Source organism: Camponotus floridanus, unplaced genomic scaffold (assembly GCF_003227725.1).
Source record: "Camponotus floridanus strain SB8 unplaced genomic scaffold, Cflo_v7.5 scaffold2, whole genome shotgun sequence".
NCBI classification, from domain to species: domain Eukaryota; kingdom Metazoa; phylum Arthropoda; class Insecta; order Hymenoptera; family Formicidae; genus Camponotus; species Camponotus floridanus.
In genome coordinates this window covers 2,472,985-2,490,870 of record NW_020229325.1, presented here as the reverse complement: position 1 = coordinate 2,490,870, position 17,886 = coordinate 2,472,985, and the positions used below count along the sequence as shown (strand labels likewise).

General features: G+C 30.8%; 1 protein-coding gene across 3 annotated transcripts; it reads right to left on the bottom strand.

Annotated features, from left to right (window-relative positions):
* Nucleotides 1-855: 855 nt before the first annotated feature.
* LOC105255028 lies at nt 856-15,884 on the bottom strand. Of its 3 annotated transcripts, none has more exons than XM_020028702.2 (4): nt 15,638-15,884; nt 15,032-15,118; nt 1,973-6,395; nt 856-1,363 (listed from the first exon to the last, which is right to left on the bottom strand). In XM_020028702.2, the coding sequence occupies exons 2-4, from the start codon at nt 15,086-15,088 to the stop codon at nt 1,074-1,076; spliced, it is 4,770 nt and encodes a 1,589-aa protein (XP_019884261.2). In that variant the 5' UTR covers nt 15,089-15,118; nt 15,638-15,884; the 3' UTR covers nt 856-1,073. The 3 variants fall into 3 exon arrangements, with proteins under 3 accessions (XP_019884261.2, XP_025263894.1, XP_019884260.2); XM_025408109.1 differs by having other exon boundaries at nt 856-2,304; nt 2,365-6,395; XM_020028701.2 differs by having other exon boundaries at nt 856-6,395.
* Nucleotides 15,885-17,886: the final 2,002 nt, after the last annotated feature.

Sequence of the window (17,886 nt, the reverse complement as noted above, 5' to 3'; positions counted from 1 at the left end):
TAAACTAAATAGAAAAGTCCTTTATCATTTTGCAATTTTTACAATAATTGCAAAATGGTGAAAAAATGTACAAAACTTTTTTGTTTGGTATGCGCTCTATACATTTATTCTGTACATATGCTCAAAATTCAAATGTTAGGATGTGTTAAATTTACTCTTTTAGTGCAATAAAATCTTATTACTTATTACTTCTATAAAGTGGAAAGAGCGGAAAATTGGAAAAAATTAAAAGATACGTTCCTCTACTAATCTTTTATATTATTATATAAAAGTTTGTGTGCTTCCTTTATCATGATGCAAAGGTTTCCAATCGCTGTATGCTTGTGCGAATGCATATGCGTGTACGAAGCTGTTAAATTATATATAGATGCGTGCGGCATCATCAAGCTTATTATAAACCTGGAAAGGGCAACATTAATGTTTGTGAAAGTATATATGGGAAAATACTAAAATTAATAGGACTAAATTTAAGGAAATTCTGTATTGTGGATAATATTAAATTACAATTCCCTTTAGTTTTAATTTTATAAATTTATTTAATCATATATAGTTAAAAACATTTGCTTACAATATTGATTCTACTATTTTAATTAATTTATTTTTGACGACATGTAATTGTAAGTTTCTAACTATATATAAACAGTTATTTATAAACAGTTATATATAAACAGTTATTTATTCATGAATATACAAATATATTTAATCAAAAAAATTCCGTATACAATAAAATATACTTCCCTCCTTATTTATATATCTTACTTATATATATTCAAGAATTAAATATTTTAAGTTTTGCTCTATATCAATTTAATGATAATAATTAATTTGATAATAATAATATACATATTCGTTTTTATATGAAATAAAATTTACGCAACTATCTATCTAACCATACAATACTTAATTAGGAATCATATTCATATATTATAACGAATAAATTAATTCTCGTCATCATTATCTATCATCACTATCTTTCTATAATAAATCATCAATACAAGATCTTGCAAGAATCTTATAAATATTTAATGGAATTAATGTTATTAACTGCACTGTCGTAATTAAATTTAGAACTTTTATGTAAAATGAGAGACTTTTTTAGACGGGTGTTTCGATGCATACTCTATAGATAAATTTTCCATAATCTTCGCAAAAGGTTTCACTCTCAATTTACCAATTTTTTCATCCTGTTTTTCATCCTGTTTTTCATGAACGAGCGTGGTTGTAGATTTGGTTGTACATTGATTCAAATTATTCTCGACATTGTCGTCATCATCATCATCCAGAGTAATAATTTCAGGAGTGTTTTTTGTTGTGTTTTTCTCCTTATCATCTATTTTTCTCATATTCTGAGAGTTCGAGACACCTGTACGAGTATGAGAATTTTTCAAATGACTTTTATATTTATTTTCATCAGTAAATGTACATAGACATAATAAACATTTTATTAGGGAAATCTCTTGAATCTCTGATTGATTAAATAGGTTAATTATATTAGTTCGAATAGAATCTACATGAGCATATTTCAGATGGGCATGAAAAAACATCAAAGATGGATATTCTAATGAACATAAAGGACACGTATAACTAGAATTCGGATTGTAAGTGCTCATTGGGTTTTGATTTGTAATTTCATTGCTTTTCGAACCTTGTGGTACAAGAAACATAGCTTCGAATAATCCAGAGTTATTATGGATAAATTTATTTGATGACGATGTTGAGTTGGTTTCAAATTCATTGATCGACCCAGATTTTATAGAATTTGTATAACTTTTTGAAGGGTTATTAGATGATTCTGATTCAATGGATAGAGGAATTAAGGAAGGTTTATAAGGAAAATAATTAGTTAATGCAATAGCTATAGAGTTTGTTATATTAGCTGGTAATCTAATAGATGGTATCGTAGAAATGTCCGGTATAGTTTTGTTATTTTTCGAAAGCGTAATCTGATTTGGTAATTCGATATTAGTTTTACCTTTTATTCCATTTTTATTTGAAATATTATTTGGGAATTCATCTTGAAGAAATAGCGCTGGGTTATCTTCAAATGTTGCTACCGATGTTGCTGATGTTGATGTTGTAGCGACTATTACTGAGGTTGACCTTGTAGTTGCTACTGTTGAGGTTACAATTGTTGACGATGTTGTAGTTGCTGTTGTTGATGTAGTTGCTACTGCTAATGTTATAGTTGCTACTGCTGATGTTGTAGTTGCTATTGCTGATGTTGTAGTTGCTACTGCTGATGTTGTAGTTGCTACTGCTGATGTTGTAGTTGCTACTGCTGATGTTGTAGTTGCTACTGCTGATGTAGTTGCTACTGCTGATGTTGTAGTTGCTACTGCTGATGTTGTAGTTGCTACTGCTGATGTTGCTATTGTAGTTGCTGATGTTGCAATTACTGTTGATGTTGTAGTTGCTATCGCTGATGTTTGATCAGCTTCAACTAACTGTTGAACGGACGGTTCGCAAATATTGTCGCTTTCAATAATGGAAGGTGTAGGTTTTATACCAGTGCGTTTGGCAAATAAATCTTCAATATGCGTTTGAATTATATGTGTCTGGATAGCATTAGCAGAGAAAAATTTCATGTCGCAGAACAAACAATTATATCTGCATTTTGCTGTATTATGTGTATCGTTAGATTCAAGTTGATATGTTATTATTTTACTTACAGTATTCGAAGGTAATGTCTGTTTACAATTCTTAGAGTCATCGGCATTATTGCATTTGAATGCAATATCGTTCGAATGAAAATGTTTTTTGTGACATTCCAATGAAATAATTGTTTCCAAAACTTCGCCGCAAATGCAGCAAACATATCCATTATAAATATCACGGCAAATGTGAGTTAATGTTCTATGTTGATAAAGTAGATCAAGTGTTTTACATTGCCTTTTGCATCTATCGCATTTAAAATTGCCGTCATTAGAGTAAAGTGCTGTATGCTTTTCCATATCATCAGCATCTATACATTTTAGTTGACAAATATGACAAATGTATTCATTAGGCAATTGTTCAATTTCTTTTTGATTTGTTGAATCTCTAATTTGTTCTTGAATATCGGATGTGTGATCAAATTGGCTTTTTCCTTCAGATTCTTTTGCAATCTCACTCAAATTTTCTTCATTTAAATGGACATGCATATTGTGCGAATGAAAATGAGATTCATGGCTAAATCCTTCGCCGCATATTTCGCAAATATAATTATAAGATTTACGTTTATCTTCTGAATAATGTGTGAGTTTGTTATGATGATTCAACATATACATTCCCTGAAAATTTTGTCCACAGAGCGAGCATAAGAATGTATGATTCTTGTAATAATACATTTTGTGTTCTGTGTAACGGTTATGCGTCTCAAATACTAAATTACATATATTACACATTGCGGGTTGAGTATCTGATTTCTCTTGATTCGCGCGAGAATCGTGCGTGATTGTGTCAAGTATTTGTTGGCCATGCAGATGTAATATATGAGATCGCAGTTCATATTTTTTAAAAAAACCTTGATTACAAAACATACAATGAAAACTGTAGGTTTTTGAAATTTGTGGTACATGTGCCGCAGTAATATGCGATTGTAGGAGACGTTTTGAACTGAATGCAGTGCCACATATCGGACAGATATCAGTAGTATTACTAAAACTGCGTATGTGATGCTGCAAATTTTTAAGGGTATGAAATTGTTTTCCACATATATTACAAGGAAAAATGTTAATTTTTGGTTTAATGACTTCCAATTGCGCACTCGCAGTATCTTGGTTACTAATCGAATTACTATTTTCTAAAAGTTTTTCAGAGTTCCGTGATTCGTCGATAATCTCCATTTCCTTTGTAGCTAAGTTATTATTAACAGAAGATTTTTGTTTATCTTCATTAATTTTTGGCTCTTCATTAACTTCTGAATCTTCTTCAATAACTTTTGAATTTTCTTCATTAATTAGTGATTTCTGATGTTTGTTTGTCATTTCTATAGAGTTTTTACTTGAGCATTCATCAAAATGAGTATTTTTATCATGTATAACTTTAAGTCCATTGGTATTCTTGCTGCGCTGCATCTTGAGAATAATTTTTGGGAACGCATTTATCTTCTGTATGGAATCTTTTTGATTTTCGATCATTTCTTCTTGTAGTATACAAAAACTTTGATGCATCATCAAAGTAGACTGCGTTGCGAATGCTTGATCACATTGAAGACATTTATAATTGTTTTTTATCGAGCTGCATTTTATCTCAATATCTATTGGACATTGATCATTTTCTCTTTGAACATATTTCAAACAATGAAGAGTTAAGTGTCGCCTCAACTCTACATAATTAGATAAGAATATATAACAAACGCAACATTGATTTTGTTTAAGTAGATGTTCACTCAAATAATGTTGAAGTAATTTATGTTTCAGCTTAAATCGTGCGTCGCATATACTTGACATATATCCTACATGAGATGACTTAATGTGCATATGCTTGTCCAATTTTGAAGAAAAACTTTTCTTACAAACTTTACATAAAAAAGAATCATTATTGCATTTTTCGATGTCTGACACTGTCTTCATTTTTGTAATATCTACAGCTGAAACAGTTGTTAAACGTTCCAGAGAAACTTCTAAGTTTTTCAACACTTTATTCAACATTTTATTTTGTATATCATTTTCTTGAAATAACATAGAATTGCTTTGAGAAGGAACAGAAATGTTTTCATTAGACGTCATTTTAACTGAAGGAATTTGATGACAATTTCTTATCTTCTCATCGCATCTTGTTAAAATAATTCTACAATCCTTACACTTAAAACGAACCATAATAGGTTCCCAAAAGTTGGAATCTGTTTTACTTGAATTAGTCTCATTATGTTCCGTTCTAGTACTAGTACGTTCTGCGTTAGGTTGAGATTTCTTAAGTATGTCTTTGCTGTTCCTCTTCCTTGAATTTGAAATTGTTTCCATGGAAGATATAGTTCTTAGAGACCGTAGACTATATGGCACTTCATGATAATATGAAGCAATATCATTCTTTTGATCTTTGATTACTTTATCTTCAATAGTTATATTTGGAAGTTTTTCCAAAAAAGATTTCATCATTTCAACATCCGCATGTAATTTTACAAATGGCTTTTTGGGCATTTCGTGGCTTTGGATATTTTTATCTTGCTCCAAAGTAGAATATGCCGTTTGTCCTGAATTACTTGATTTTGTAGATAAAGAATCAACTTGTTCATTACACATTTCTGAAAACTTCGGTTTAAAATTTTTTGCTGTTTTTTCACCATGAAATAAAGTAGACGAAAAATTATCTTTCATAATGTTAAATTTATTTAGACTGGCACTAACATCGCGTTTTCTTTTGCAGAGCTCAAGATATTCCGTTAATGTTGGTTGCCGTAGTTTTTTCGTAGGTGACATTCCATCACTGAAAGATTCTTCAGTTTTTAAGCTCTCAGTCTTTGTCATATCATCATCGCTCCCGGAACTATTATTATTTATAAAATTAATATTTCGTTTCTTTGATTTAACAAGATTATTTGCACATAGTGACTTTTCATGTGCATCAGTCAAAGTATTATTTTCACAAAGTATATTTTCATTCTTAGATTTTGCATTTTCACATTCAGTTATGTTATTGGAATATATTAATTCATTATGCACATGAAACAAGTGTGATTGTAGAAGTATTTTCTTTCTAAAAACACGATTGCAAAAGTTACAATATATGCTTGAGGGATTATTGACCATTGACTGATTATGTGTTACATTGTTACATTTCATGGTATGCAAATGAAGTTCCTTGAGTGTTATATAAGGCTTTTTACATTTTGTGCATTTATAATTTCCAATATAATATTGTTTATGAGTTTCACAATATCGAAAACAAGAAAACTTCCTAAAACATATGTTACATTCAGTGGAAACTTTTCTTTTTGATGGTCGAGCTGTGTGTTGCTTTTTGGTTCTAGAATCCGATGTAATGCTTTGTCGTTTTCTTCTTTTTCTAAATTTTCTTAATTTTCCAGTTGTTTCCGTAAACATATTCATATTTTCATTTTTAGAAATTTGGAAATCATTAGCACGCTTTTGTTTCTTCTGTGCAAGTTCTGTTCTGTCGCGTGCTTGTTCTGTTTTCGTTCTTTTACGTTTTAAATTCAAAATTTCATCTGCACTATCTATGTATGCTGAATGACCATTGGATATTTGTTTATTTTCTTCATTATTTATGATTTTGTGCAAAACATCGTTTTCTGGTAATGATACTTTGTCATGATTGATTATATTAGAATTTCTAATTAACGTATCATTTTTCAGATAAAAATTTCTAACTAATGTCTCCGTCGTGCCAGTATTTAGTGTCGTATCATCAGGCTCTTCTTTAATCTTCATTCCATTTTGGATCTCTGTATCACGCTGAAAAATATGTAAGTGTAATTTAATTTCTTAAATTTATTTAAAACAAAATCTACTAATTGTAAAATAAAAAAAAAAAAACTAGAAGGCTAGAATTATAGCTATTAAATAACAGCTAATTTCATTACAGCTAATAGCATCACAATACTTCTAGAACAAATTTTATAGGTTATGAGGAAATAAAGCAGAGTCCCTTGTTATAGGATTTAATTTAATATGTCGTGCAATCCTTTCTTTCAATATGCATAACGCAATGACAATAAAAAGATATAAACAAAAAGAAAAGAATAATGCACTATCTTAATAATAAGGTAGACGCGAAATAAACAATAAACACACGTGCTACGAACAGCGGGGCGGAAAAAGGAAGGAAACAGGCAGATCCGCGCACCGTGAAACAAAGAACCTCTCTCCGCGAAATTCAAACTTCTATCAAATTTTAAAGTACATTTTTTTATAAATGATCGAGACAGTCCCATTAATCCACATCCACATAAATCGACCTTGCTTCGTCGTGATTGATTATATTAAAACAATTTATATTAATATTAACTTAACTGTCATTTTTCAGATTAGAAAGATTCATAACTAATGTCTTTATCATATCAGTATTTAATACCATATGAATTTAAAAATGAACCAATATAACCAGCAAGACTAACCAATCAGAAAGTCTTAGTATTTAATTGGCCAATTGGTAATGTAGGCTATCAGATCCCACGCAAGTAACCACTGTAGAAATTCAGCTTCAAACAGTTAATGTACGAGGTCCGAAAAGTATCCGACTTTGTGCTCTAACCTTGTACCTGGGTGTGCTATTATTAAAAATAGGTATTCATTTAGGAGGGACCTTTATGAGTATCCCTGCCAGGCAGCACGGTCTTTCAAGTCTTCAGTCAACAACGGTACACTGTTGACTAAACGTTGAATTTCGTGCGCGTCGCATTTCACGATGACTGAACGCATCGAACAAAGAATGTGCACGTACATTTTTGCCAAAAACTCGACCATTCGTGTTCGGAAACCATCCACATGATTCGTAAAGTATATGGCGATGAATCCATGAGTGATCCTCTTAAGGGAAGAAGATTCGATGACGTGGAGGAAATAAAAAGGAAGGCGACGAAGTGGCTGTTAGCTTCCGAAAGCTGAATACAAGGAGTGTTTCCGAAAGTAGAAGGATCGCTGGAAGAAGGTTGTGGTTTCCAAAGGGAAGTACTTTGAAGGGGACATCGTCGCCATTGATCAGATTTAGCTTTTTCCCCTGCTACAGCACAAGGTCGGATACTTTCCGGACAGACCTCGTATAGATGTACAAGTGTTTTAAAATGAATATATTGTTAATAGTTTGGCTCAAATAAAATAAAAATTAAATAAAAAATTGGCATAAGAGCCACAGCGCGGTAGTTGGAGCACAGGGAAGAAACAACACTTTCTTCTTATTATTTGTTGTTTATTTCAATCTAAAAAACTACAAAAATAATGTTTCGAATCGTCTTTGATCCCTCTTCAGCGCGATTAACAATAAAAAAACAAACTATTATATAATAAAAAAGATGAAAAATCCTCGACTTTATCCTTTCCTCGACGCATAGGTGATGCCAAATTGCACCGCGCGGAGATCTAGCAAACGTGCTGCTTCCAAAAGTTCATTAAAACATTAAAATTTTGCTGTGCAAAATCGCAGCAGATCAGATTCCACGCTTTTTCTTTTTCAATCCGTACACTAAATGGCACCAAGTACAGTGATGCCAGAATGGACGTTCGCACCCGACAACGCAGCAGAGGGGACAGGATTGCCCAAAGTGTTGTTTCTTCCCTGCGCCCCAATTATCCCCAATTAGTCCCAATCGCATTGTGGCTCTTATGCCAATTTTTGATTTAATGAATATATTGTATTTCCATTAGATATAAATTAAGTAATACATCAATCTCTCAAGAATAAATTGATTTATTTTTGTTTTTTAATGCAAGAGGATATACCTACGTGTAGAGAAAGTACAAGGATTTCTAAATATCCCGAAATAAATTTTTTTCTCTCAAACCCAATCTTTTCGAGATATTTAGAAGTTCTTGTACTTTCTCTACGCATAGTATACCATCTCGCGTTAAAAAACAAAAAAATTCAGTTTGCTTTATCTCAGCGAAGAAAGTTAGATCATAGCAATCGAATATGTATTAGAAGGAGTAAAATATCATAACAAAAAAAAAGTTTGATAATGATTCAAAAACTATCAGAAAAGTTTCATCGTCACGGTCAAATTCATTTACCCATCTTTCTTCATTTATTAATTCCAAATCGTGGAATTTTAAAGCATACGCATACCCTGACTATTAAATACTAAACACTACTATGTATGTACATACGTCTAAAAATCGAGTCGCATTCGACAGTCCATATTATCAATCGGCCAGATGAATATTAGAATCTTCTGATTGATCAATCATATTGATTGATTCTATATGTCAATATAGATATAATTATATATGATATCTCTATGTGTCTAGGTCGATATGTATAGATGTATGTTCGAAATTATGCTATCGAATTTTTCCCTTCTTTGCCCTTCCTCTACATAAACCTAACTTAACCTAATCTAAAGCGATCTAATCTTTGATTAAAGTTATTAATCGAGACAGTGCTTAAGTCTCGATCTATAATAGGTAATTTAAGCCCTAAACTTTAAGAAATTGACCAATCACAGTTGAGTATTCTCTTCATACTTGACTATGATTGGTCTCTTAAGACTTAAGGCTTAAATTACCTATTGTAGACCCGGCCTTAGTCTACATTTTTAGTTTACATCCAATCCTATACTATACAATCCCGATTTATTTCGAAGCGAAGTGAAATTTCTTTAGTCTAAACCGATTTAATTCCGTTTTATTTCAATCCACTTCAATTGTTTTCTAAGTAAAGTAAAACAGATTAACAAAGAATAAAATAAATGTAGTGTACTTCCCAATCCCGAGATATTTGGTTACATCAATAATGAAATTATAGTTGTAAGTTGACGATTCTGACATTTTTCTTTCATTCTGTTTTCAGTAGGAGTAAGATCAATCCAAAATAAATGTTCCCTTAAATTCAATTCATTTTAGAATAAACCTGGATTAGACAACTGGATGTAAACTAAGTCTAAGTGTAAATACTGTCCCATCAAAATTACGTCCAACAGAAAATATATATAATCAGGAATATTTGATCATACACGGTTATATTTCATTGGTAATAATGTAAATTGGAAGACTCTCAATCACATGATTAGATAATTATTTACATTAACGAACACTTCATCCAAGGATTGGCTTTCACATATGCTGTAAGGATGAACTTGCTGATCACTTTAATGTTTATGCTTTAATGATTTCGTTTTATTTGGCATATTTTTGAGATATTGAATAAAAAAGATTTATTGTTTAAAATGTAATTTTCAGAAACCTTATCTATTTAATACACAAATTATTTGTATTAATTACTTGTTTAAAATGTATATGGAGTATTTATGTTATTAAGTAAGGTCATTTAATCGCAATACCTCACTCACATAGTCTTCACGAATTTTGTAGCATCATTACGAGAAGAAATTGATTGATTATATAAGCCCACGAAAATTTGAGTTTTGTTAGTTACAAAATACAAAGTAGGTGAATCTGGTAGATTTTTTGATGCTGAAAACAAGTCTGGCCATAGAATTTCATCAGCACATCAGGTTTTTGAGTAATTTTGCGGCAAAAAATTGTACGGCAACAATTGAAAATTGCATGATTAATGCAATGCATTAACTATAATGCATCATATAATTAATCTTGCATCCCTTCCCGTGTGTGTGTGCTAGTGCTATTGGTATGGTTTTTGGCTTTTATTTAGAAGCGGCTTTCTCACAAACGTTTTAATTAGTATCTTCGTGACTCGTTCCAGCACACGTCCCAGTAGCGCACATCGTCGTGCGTTATCGGGAAAGAAACGCGTCTTTTCTCGTTAGTACACGTCCCAGTAGCGCACATCATCGTGCGCTATCGGGAAAGAAACGCGTCTTTTCTTGTTAGCACACGTCCCAGTAGTGCACATCGTCGTGCGCTATTGGGAAGTGTGCTATCGGGAAAAATATAATTATATAATGTGTGCTATCGGGATAGTGCTTCCAACATTTCGTGCGCTATCGGGATAGTGCTTCCAACATTTCGTGCGCTATCGGGATAGTGCTTCCAACATTTCGTGCGCTATCGGGATAGTGCTTCCAACATTTCGTGAGTTATCGGGTTAATGCTTCCAACATTTCGTGTGCTATCGGCACTATGTGTTATTTTCTTGTATGCTATTGGGATAATGTGCGTATTACTTGGTGCGTTATCGGGATTGTGCGCGATTTACTTTGTATGCTATTGGGTTGTGCGCTATCCCACCGTGCGCTAACGGGACCCTGCCGTTTGGTATGAGGTATATTTCACTTAACATAGAAAATTGCTAAATGTGGAACCATGTGAAGCAAGATATGTTCTCGGATCAGTTAGGTTAGATTAGGTTAGTTTCTTGGAATGGGAATGCAGACGGAATGATGAGCCCCTCTCTACACGGTTTTTTAGAGTAAATGTAAACAATGAAATATAAATACACAAGTAAGATATAACGAAAATATGAAATTTCAAAATCGCGTATCTCAGGAACCAAAAGATAGTGCTACCAAATTCAAACGATGTGTCTGTTATTAGGAATGTTATTTAGGAAGTTTCTTCTACAATATACTGTATGTTGGAATAAAAATTATGCGTGAGATATCCCCTAAAATAAATATTTATCAATCTTTTTCGTTATTTTAAAAACTATACCAAATAAAACAAATTAAATATTGATAAGCAACTTCATCCTACAATAAATGTCAAAGGTAAATGTCATCGGTGAGGAAAGGGTATTCGTTGAAGTAAATAATTATCCATGATTAATTATAATGTAGTCAATGGCAATATAATCAATCTTAACGCATAAGTACTCGTACCGTGATCAAATAACAGCAATTAATGAATTCATGGACAATCACAACATGACCAATCAAGTGATCGATTATAAAGAAAGATAATAGTTATAATGTATAAATTGCAACATGGTCTCTCAATGTTAATGTACAGTGTGCATCAACGATCCTATCCTACACGGAGCAAGGCAAGCGTAGAAGTGGCCAATCAGCCGGCACCATGGCAGTGGCTGATTGGCCAGTTCTCCCTTTGCCCGGCGTAGGACAGGATCGTTGATGCGCACTGTACAGTGCGCGACAATGATTCGTTCCATGACCTCTTTCGCAAGCAAGGGGAACATAGAAGTATAGCCATAGCGCCATCTACCGACAATGGCTGATTGGCGCTGATTTATTGATTTAATTATCGATCGTCGGAAAGAAATGCGCTAAGTAAAAATATATGTATACGATTTATAGCAATAATCAAAAATGTTAAATCAGAAATAACATTAAAATGATATTATTACATAGAAAATCTAATATTATATTTAACTCTTTTGTACATATATGTCCCTACGAAAAAAATCATAACTTTTAAATAATTTTTTATAGCTTTCATGCTACAGTCATAAAACAGTAGCTTTCACAATTGTGTACTGCACCGTAGAACATTGTCGAACTATAAAAACTAAATTTAATTGTTTAATTAATAAATGGCATTCCGAAAATTTCAGTCCGTATGTACCTGAAATATCGGTAAAGTAGAGTGGAAAAAGCAGTGCATGTTCTTTATAAATAACGTGATAGAGAGAAATACGGGATGAAGATTAGATGAGAGCGCTGTAATCATGTACGAGTTTGTCGTTCAGTTTAGGATCCTCTTAAAGTTTTATTTAAATGTAATTATAACTTTATTATAATAAATATTGTAATAATTTATATGTGTAATTAAAATGTGCGCGAAATAAGACGACGCATGTGACAACGCAGACATCCGAAAGAATCTCGCAGCAGATGTGTGGTTTGCAAAAAAAAACGTGTTATAGGTAATATAACAACGCCGCAAGTTGAGCGTGTGTATGTATATTAAAAAAAAACATAATATATATTTAAAAAAATAAAATTCAAGCCCATATTTTAAATATATCAATTTTTTATAGATCACATTTTGTATATGGATTTTGTATAATTTGGAATTAGTACCTTCAAAAACTTATAAAAATAATACTGAATAAAATAAAACTTCATATAAAACGCATTTCTTTTGGAAAAACTAGAGATGCGAAAGGGTTAAAATATTGTAGCATCCTTTTTGTGACGATCAATAATTAGATCGATAAATAGGATTACTTGACTGTTGCCGGCTGATGGTACTATGGCTACTACGTTTCTCTTATTCCGCGAGAGGAGACGGAATGAATTATTGTCGCGCATCGTATGTTAAACTACAATAAGTTACAAATTTTAAAATTTTTATCACATAAAATAAAAGCAAGTATAATGTGTGCAGTCCAAAACAATGCTGACTCAAAAACTTGAGATTTTATATATCCAAGATGTTCAAAAAGTAACATAATTTTCTATTTTGAACAAAAAATTATGATTTTTTCAGCATACGGATATTTTTATGCAATTTTTACAATTGCTGTAAAAATTTTTCAAGAATTGATAGATTTTTGTTTTTATTCGTTACTATTTTAAAACAATGCATCACATTAATTTTGTGTAAAATCTTTTCTTTTAGAAGAACTTTAAAACGAACTTACAATTTAAAGAAAGATGCTGTTTTAAATTATTAATCTCCCACCTTCTCTATGAAAAAAAAGTTATGATTTTTTTTGTATTATTTTTCAAAAGCCTTGGCATGAAAATAGGTTTGTTTTTTATTCCTGCACTGGCTGCACTAGTTCAAAAAGTGTACACTAAAGCGTTCGTTATTCCAGAACTAGTGTAACCGATACCGTTCGTTATTCCAGTGCAAGAAAACTTAGTGCACGAGTTCACTGAACTGGCTGCACTAGGTCTGGAGGTAGTGCAAGCAGTGTAGAGCAACCAAGGAGGTGTTTTTTATTCCTGCACTGAATATAGTCGGCAATTTCAAAACTTAAAGGTTAATGTAAGTATAAAAGTAGAAGTTTTTTTAGATCAAAAAAAATTTTACAAAATTTATATTTCAATATATATATATATATATATATATATATATATATATAATGTTCACAATTTATATAGTAAAAATCGTTACCAGTTACTGTTGAGTAAAATATAAAATTTGTAAGGTTAGAAAATCTTAATCTGTGAAATCTAATAATAGTAATTTTAATAATTTTATTTGAAACATATGTATGTATAATATTATGTATAACATTATGTATAATGTGATGCGCCATATTTTTGCACTGCTTTACGCTAGTTTACACTGTATCGTTTTCTACTCCCGTCTGCACTCTCAGTTCTCGCTTGCACTGGCTCAGTTCTAGTGCAGAACTAGTTCAGTTCAGTGTAGGAATAAAAAACAAACCTAATGCTAAAAATCTTTGATTTAAAATAAGAATAAAAGAAATGTTAAATAAAAGAATGTTATTTACTTTTTGAACATCCTGTATCCTTTACTTTTTGAATACCCTGTATCCCTTACATTCTGACGCATTGTATCAGAAAGAGAAACATATATAACTCTTTTCGATTGAGTAAGTATCCGTTTATGCTATGATAGTAAAGTAGGATTTTACGCGGTAGATCCTTTAGTAGTTTCCTACTGTATCGACTATCGCAAACTTCACTATAAGCAAACGCCATGCTACATATGCAATATTGACTAGAAAACACAATGGTTACGTTATCGATTTTTGTAAGAACGAATTTGTGAAAATTAAACTCATACATCAACTATAGATAATTACCATTTAATATTTACACAACCATTGAATTTTATGAATGCAGCATTACTACACATATTATCATAAATTAAATTAAACTTTTATAATTAAATTCTTTGTTAACATGCAATTTAAGATATATTTATTGATATTTTGCATTAAATATTTTGATTATAAATATTTTTAGATATTAATGTTTAATCTTATATAAGAATGTCTTAAAGATTTAATAAAATATCACATTTATCAACTACAATTATCTTCTTCACAATAAACACTTGTTTACATGTTATGTACCAAATTACTATTTCAATAGCCAAAATGTCACTTTTCATCATACTTAAAATGATTATTATTTCTGAATGATTTTAAATTTGTTAAAAAGTATTAATATAAAAACATTTTGTCTATATAGCAAAATTGAAAATAATAATACTACCGTAATGTTCATATATATAATATATATATATATATATATATATATATAATATATATATATATATACACGAACATTACCATATATATAATTTAATAAGTGATTAAATACATACAAACTGATTTAATAATTAAATATATCTAAATTGATAAAAATAAGTTTGATATGTTTGCAAATAATTGAAAATACACAAAATTTATATTAAATCCAAAACATTCTCATATAAGATTAAGCGTTGATATCTAAAAATCATTTACAATTAAAATGTTCAAAATAAAATTTTAAATTGCATGGACATATTAACAAAGAATTTAATTATAAAAGCTCACTAGCTATTTATTGACATATAATTGCAAAAGTACTTACTGATGGATTTGTGAGTACAGCATCCAGTACTCTCTCGTATAACAGAACTCTAGCCATATCACAATGTTCGCAATACGCTTACTCTTCCTGTAACATTATAATTCAAATTATATATTATATTATTAAAATTCATCAAGCAGAAGCAATGTTAAAAACTATTCATGTAGGCAAATACAATTTAGTTTTAAAATTAAAAACTTAACAAGTTAATAGAATGACCACAATTAATGCTATATAAATATAGTATCAGAAGAAATTATTTATGCATTGAATATAAGATTATGCACATTTTACATACAAAAATAATCTTAAAATTTTGATGGGATACAAGCATGTGTTCATATTATACATCAATTCAATGTTGTGCAAAATCTAATTTATATTACATTTTGAACAAAAAGAAGTGAATTCTTTATATTTATCCTCCAATATATATTCATTTTGTATAAGATATTGGTTATAAATTGACGTGAATATTATATTTTGAACAAAAAGAAGTGAATTCTTTATATTTATCCTCCAATATATATTCATTTTGTATAAAGTATTAGTTATGAATTGACGACAAGATAATAAAATCGATATAAGAAAATCGGCATGATGTACCTGAATATAAACGTATTGGATCATCGAAGGGAAGAAGTAGCATAGATGTAGTATATCGATTTAAAACCACTAGTATTACACTGCAATCACAGTTTAATAATAAAGTACAATATTGTATTGTTAGTATAGAGATAAATCACTGAACAATTCGGAAATATTTTAACACAAGTACGTTCGCGCACAACACTGCTCACGATCGCCAAGCTACAACTGTTACATAAAATGGCGGCGCAACTGACAACGAGGCTAGCGGGGCTAGCCCGCTGACTAATGCTACAGCGCAGTTGACTCAGTCGGTTATATCGAAGTTCGTTACCGTCCGGAATGGAATGTTCTCGAAATGCGTGTTCTCTATCTAAATCCTATTTTTGTGTGTTGCTGAGAAGGAACCAGAAGGATTTTATTCACTTACTTTTTGATCTATTATTTTTATCAGTTGGTAACTAAAAAATTGAAATTAATCCTATATATATACAAACTATGCCAATTTAACTCGTAAAAGAAGAGGTTATATTAGACACAGTCGTGCTAGAACGAGGACACTTCTCACGCCCACAATCAGAGAGCCACGTCAGCAGAGCCACGTCAGAGAGCAAAGGGTTCTGCGTAGTAGCTATGTATGGCTCTCTGATTGTGTGCGTGGGAACTGCGTCATCTTCCTGATATCACTGTTTGGAAGAAAGCAGAAACAAAATCCGATATCCAAAATAATTGATTATGAAAAATAACATTTCTTCATAATCATGATAAATATTTAATTAATACTTAGTTAACTTATTTATTGCAGATTTTGACAAAAATATATTTGACAAAAAAAGTTAATATTTCCCAATAGATAAAATCATTGAACTCTACACATACTGGAATGAGTCATTCCTTTGTTTAAGCATGGTGGGGCGTGGCACAGATTGCCGTGCGGAAAAGATAGCATAGGGTTAGGTTATACCTTTCTCGTTTCAACGTATAAGAATGTTTCGATATCTCGCTAGTGCTGAAAATCTCTCATAATGCACGTGACGTAAACTATAGATTTTCACTACTGGCAAATCTATAGTTTACGTCACGTATAATATAGATTTTTAGTATTGGCAGTGTTTACTAAAAACATTTGCCTCAATTAACTTCAATGTTGTTGATACCGTATGGCACAATAAGTATTATTAATAGTAATTATTTACAAGAATATAATTATGGTAAATTGGCATTTCAGAAGAAACATTTAATAAAAAACTAATAGACACTAATAGAAACACTAATACAAACTTTCTAATTCTTTCCGTTTTTAAAATAATTATTTAATTTAATTTTTATTTTATTTAAAATAATTATTTTCTTTCTAATTCTTTCCGTTTTTAAAATAATTATTTTACATACATTCGACAACAGGAATATTTTAATACAAGCAATACATAAATTATTTCCCATTTGTCCGTCTAATTTCAAATAATCTGTTTAATACTCTGAAAAATCCAGATTAGTCCTCCCAACAAGAAATCTAGATTATTTAAAAAATTATTTTAAATTAAGTCAGTTTATCAGAAAACTAAAGAAAAAAGAAACATACACTTTTTGAATCTTATATTAGTATCAGGATTTTATGTTAGTACAGTCCTTTATATTCACTTCATGATTTTTCCCATTTGTCCGTCTAATTTCACATAATCTGTTTATTCTGAATCCATGAAAAAATGAACACGAATTAGTTAAGTTTGGTGTCGCCGCGTAGCGGCAAGCGAAGAAACACGTTATACATACACACTATTATATATTTTCGCTATTTTAAAATGTTGCTGCAACATTACTAAAGTAATATTGTAAATAATGTCTTTGTAATGTCTTTATTACATTACACTGTAATGTTGAAACATTATAACAATGTTGAAACATTGTAACAATGTTGCTGCAACTCTCTGTGCTGCATGGTTAGTTTTCCGTTTTATGACAATTGAACACAGAAAGATATATCCAATTATATATAAAGATTAATGTAGCTCAGTGATGAGATTTACTTGCAACTTTCGACCAAAGTTCTTAGCTTACTGTGCGTACTGTTCCCCTCTTACCGCTTGCGCCTTAGCGATCACGCCACTGGACGCTCGTAACTAAGGAGCGCTCAGGAACGTGCGCATCACAAATGTAATGTGACAATCTATCTATCTAACAATAAATTCTCTTTATTGTTTATTAATACTAAAAATAATTATTCTATTCTTAATTACGTTTCAAAACACAAATATTTTAAATTGTTT

Coding starts and splice junctions, on each gene's coding strand:
- LOC105255028 (XM_020028701.2), bottom strand. CDS start 15,088: ATGGCTAGAGTTCTGTTATACGAGAGAGTACTGGATGCTGTACTCACA. Junction 6,396..15,031: donor CTGTACTCACAAATCCATCA/GTAAGTACTTTT, acceptor CATATTTTTCAG/CGTGATACAGAGATCCAAAA.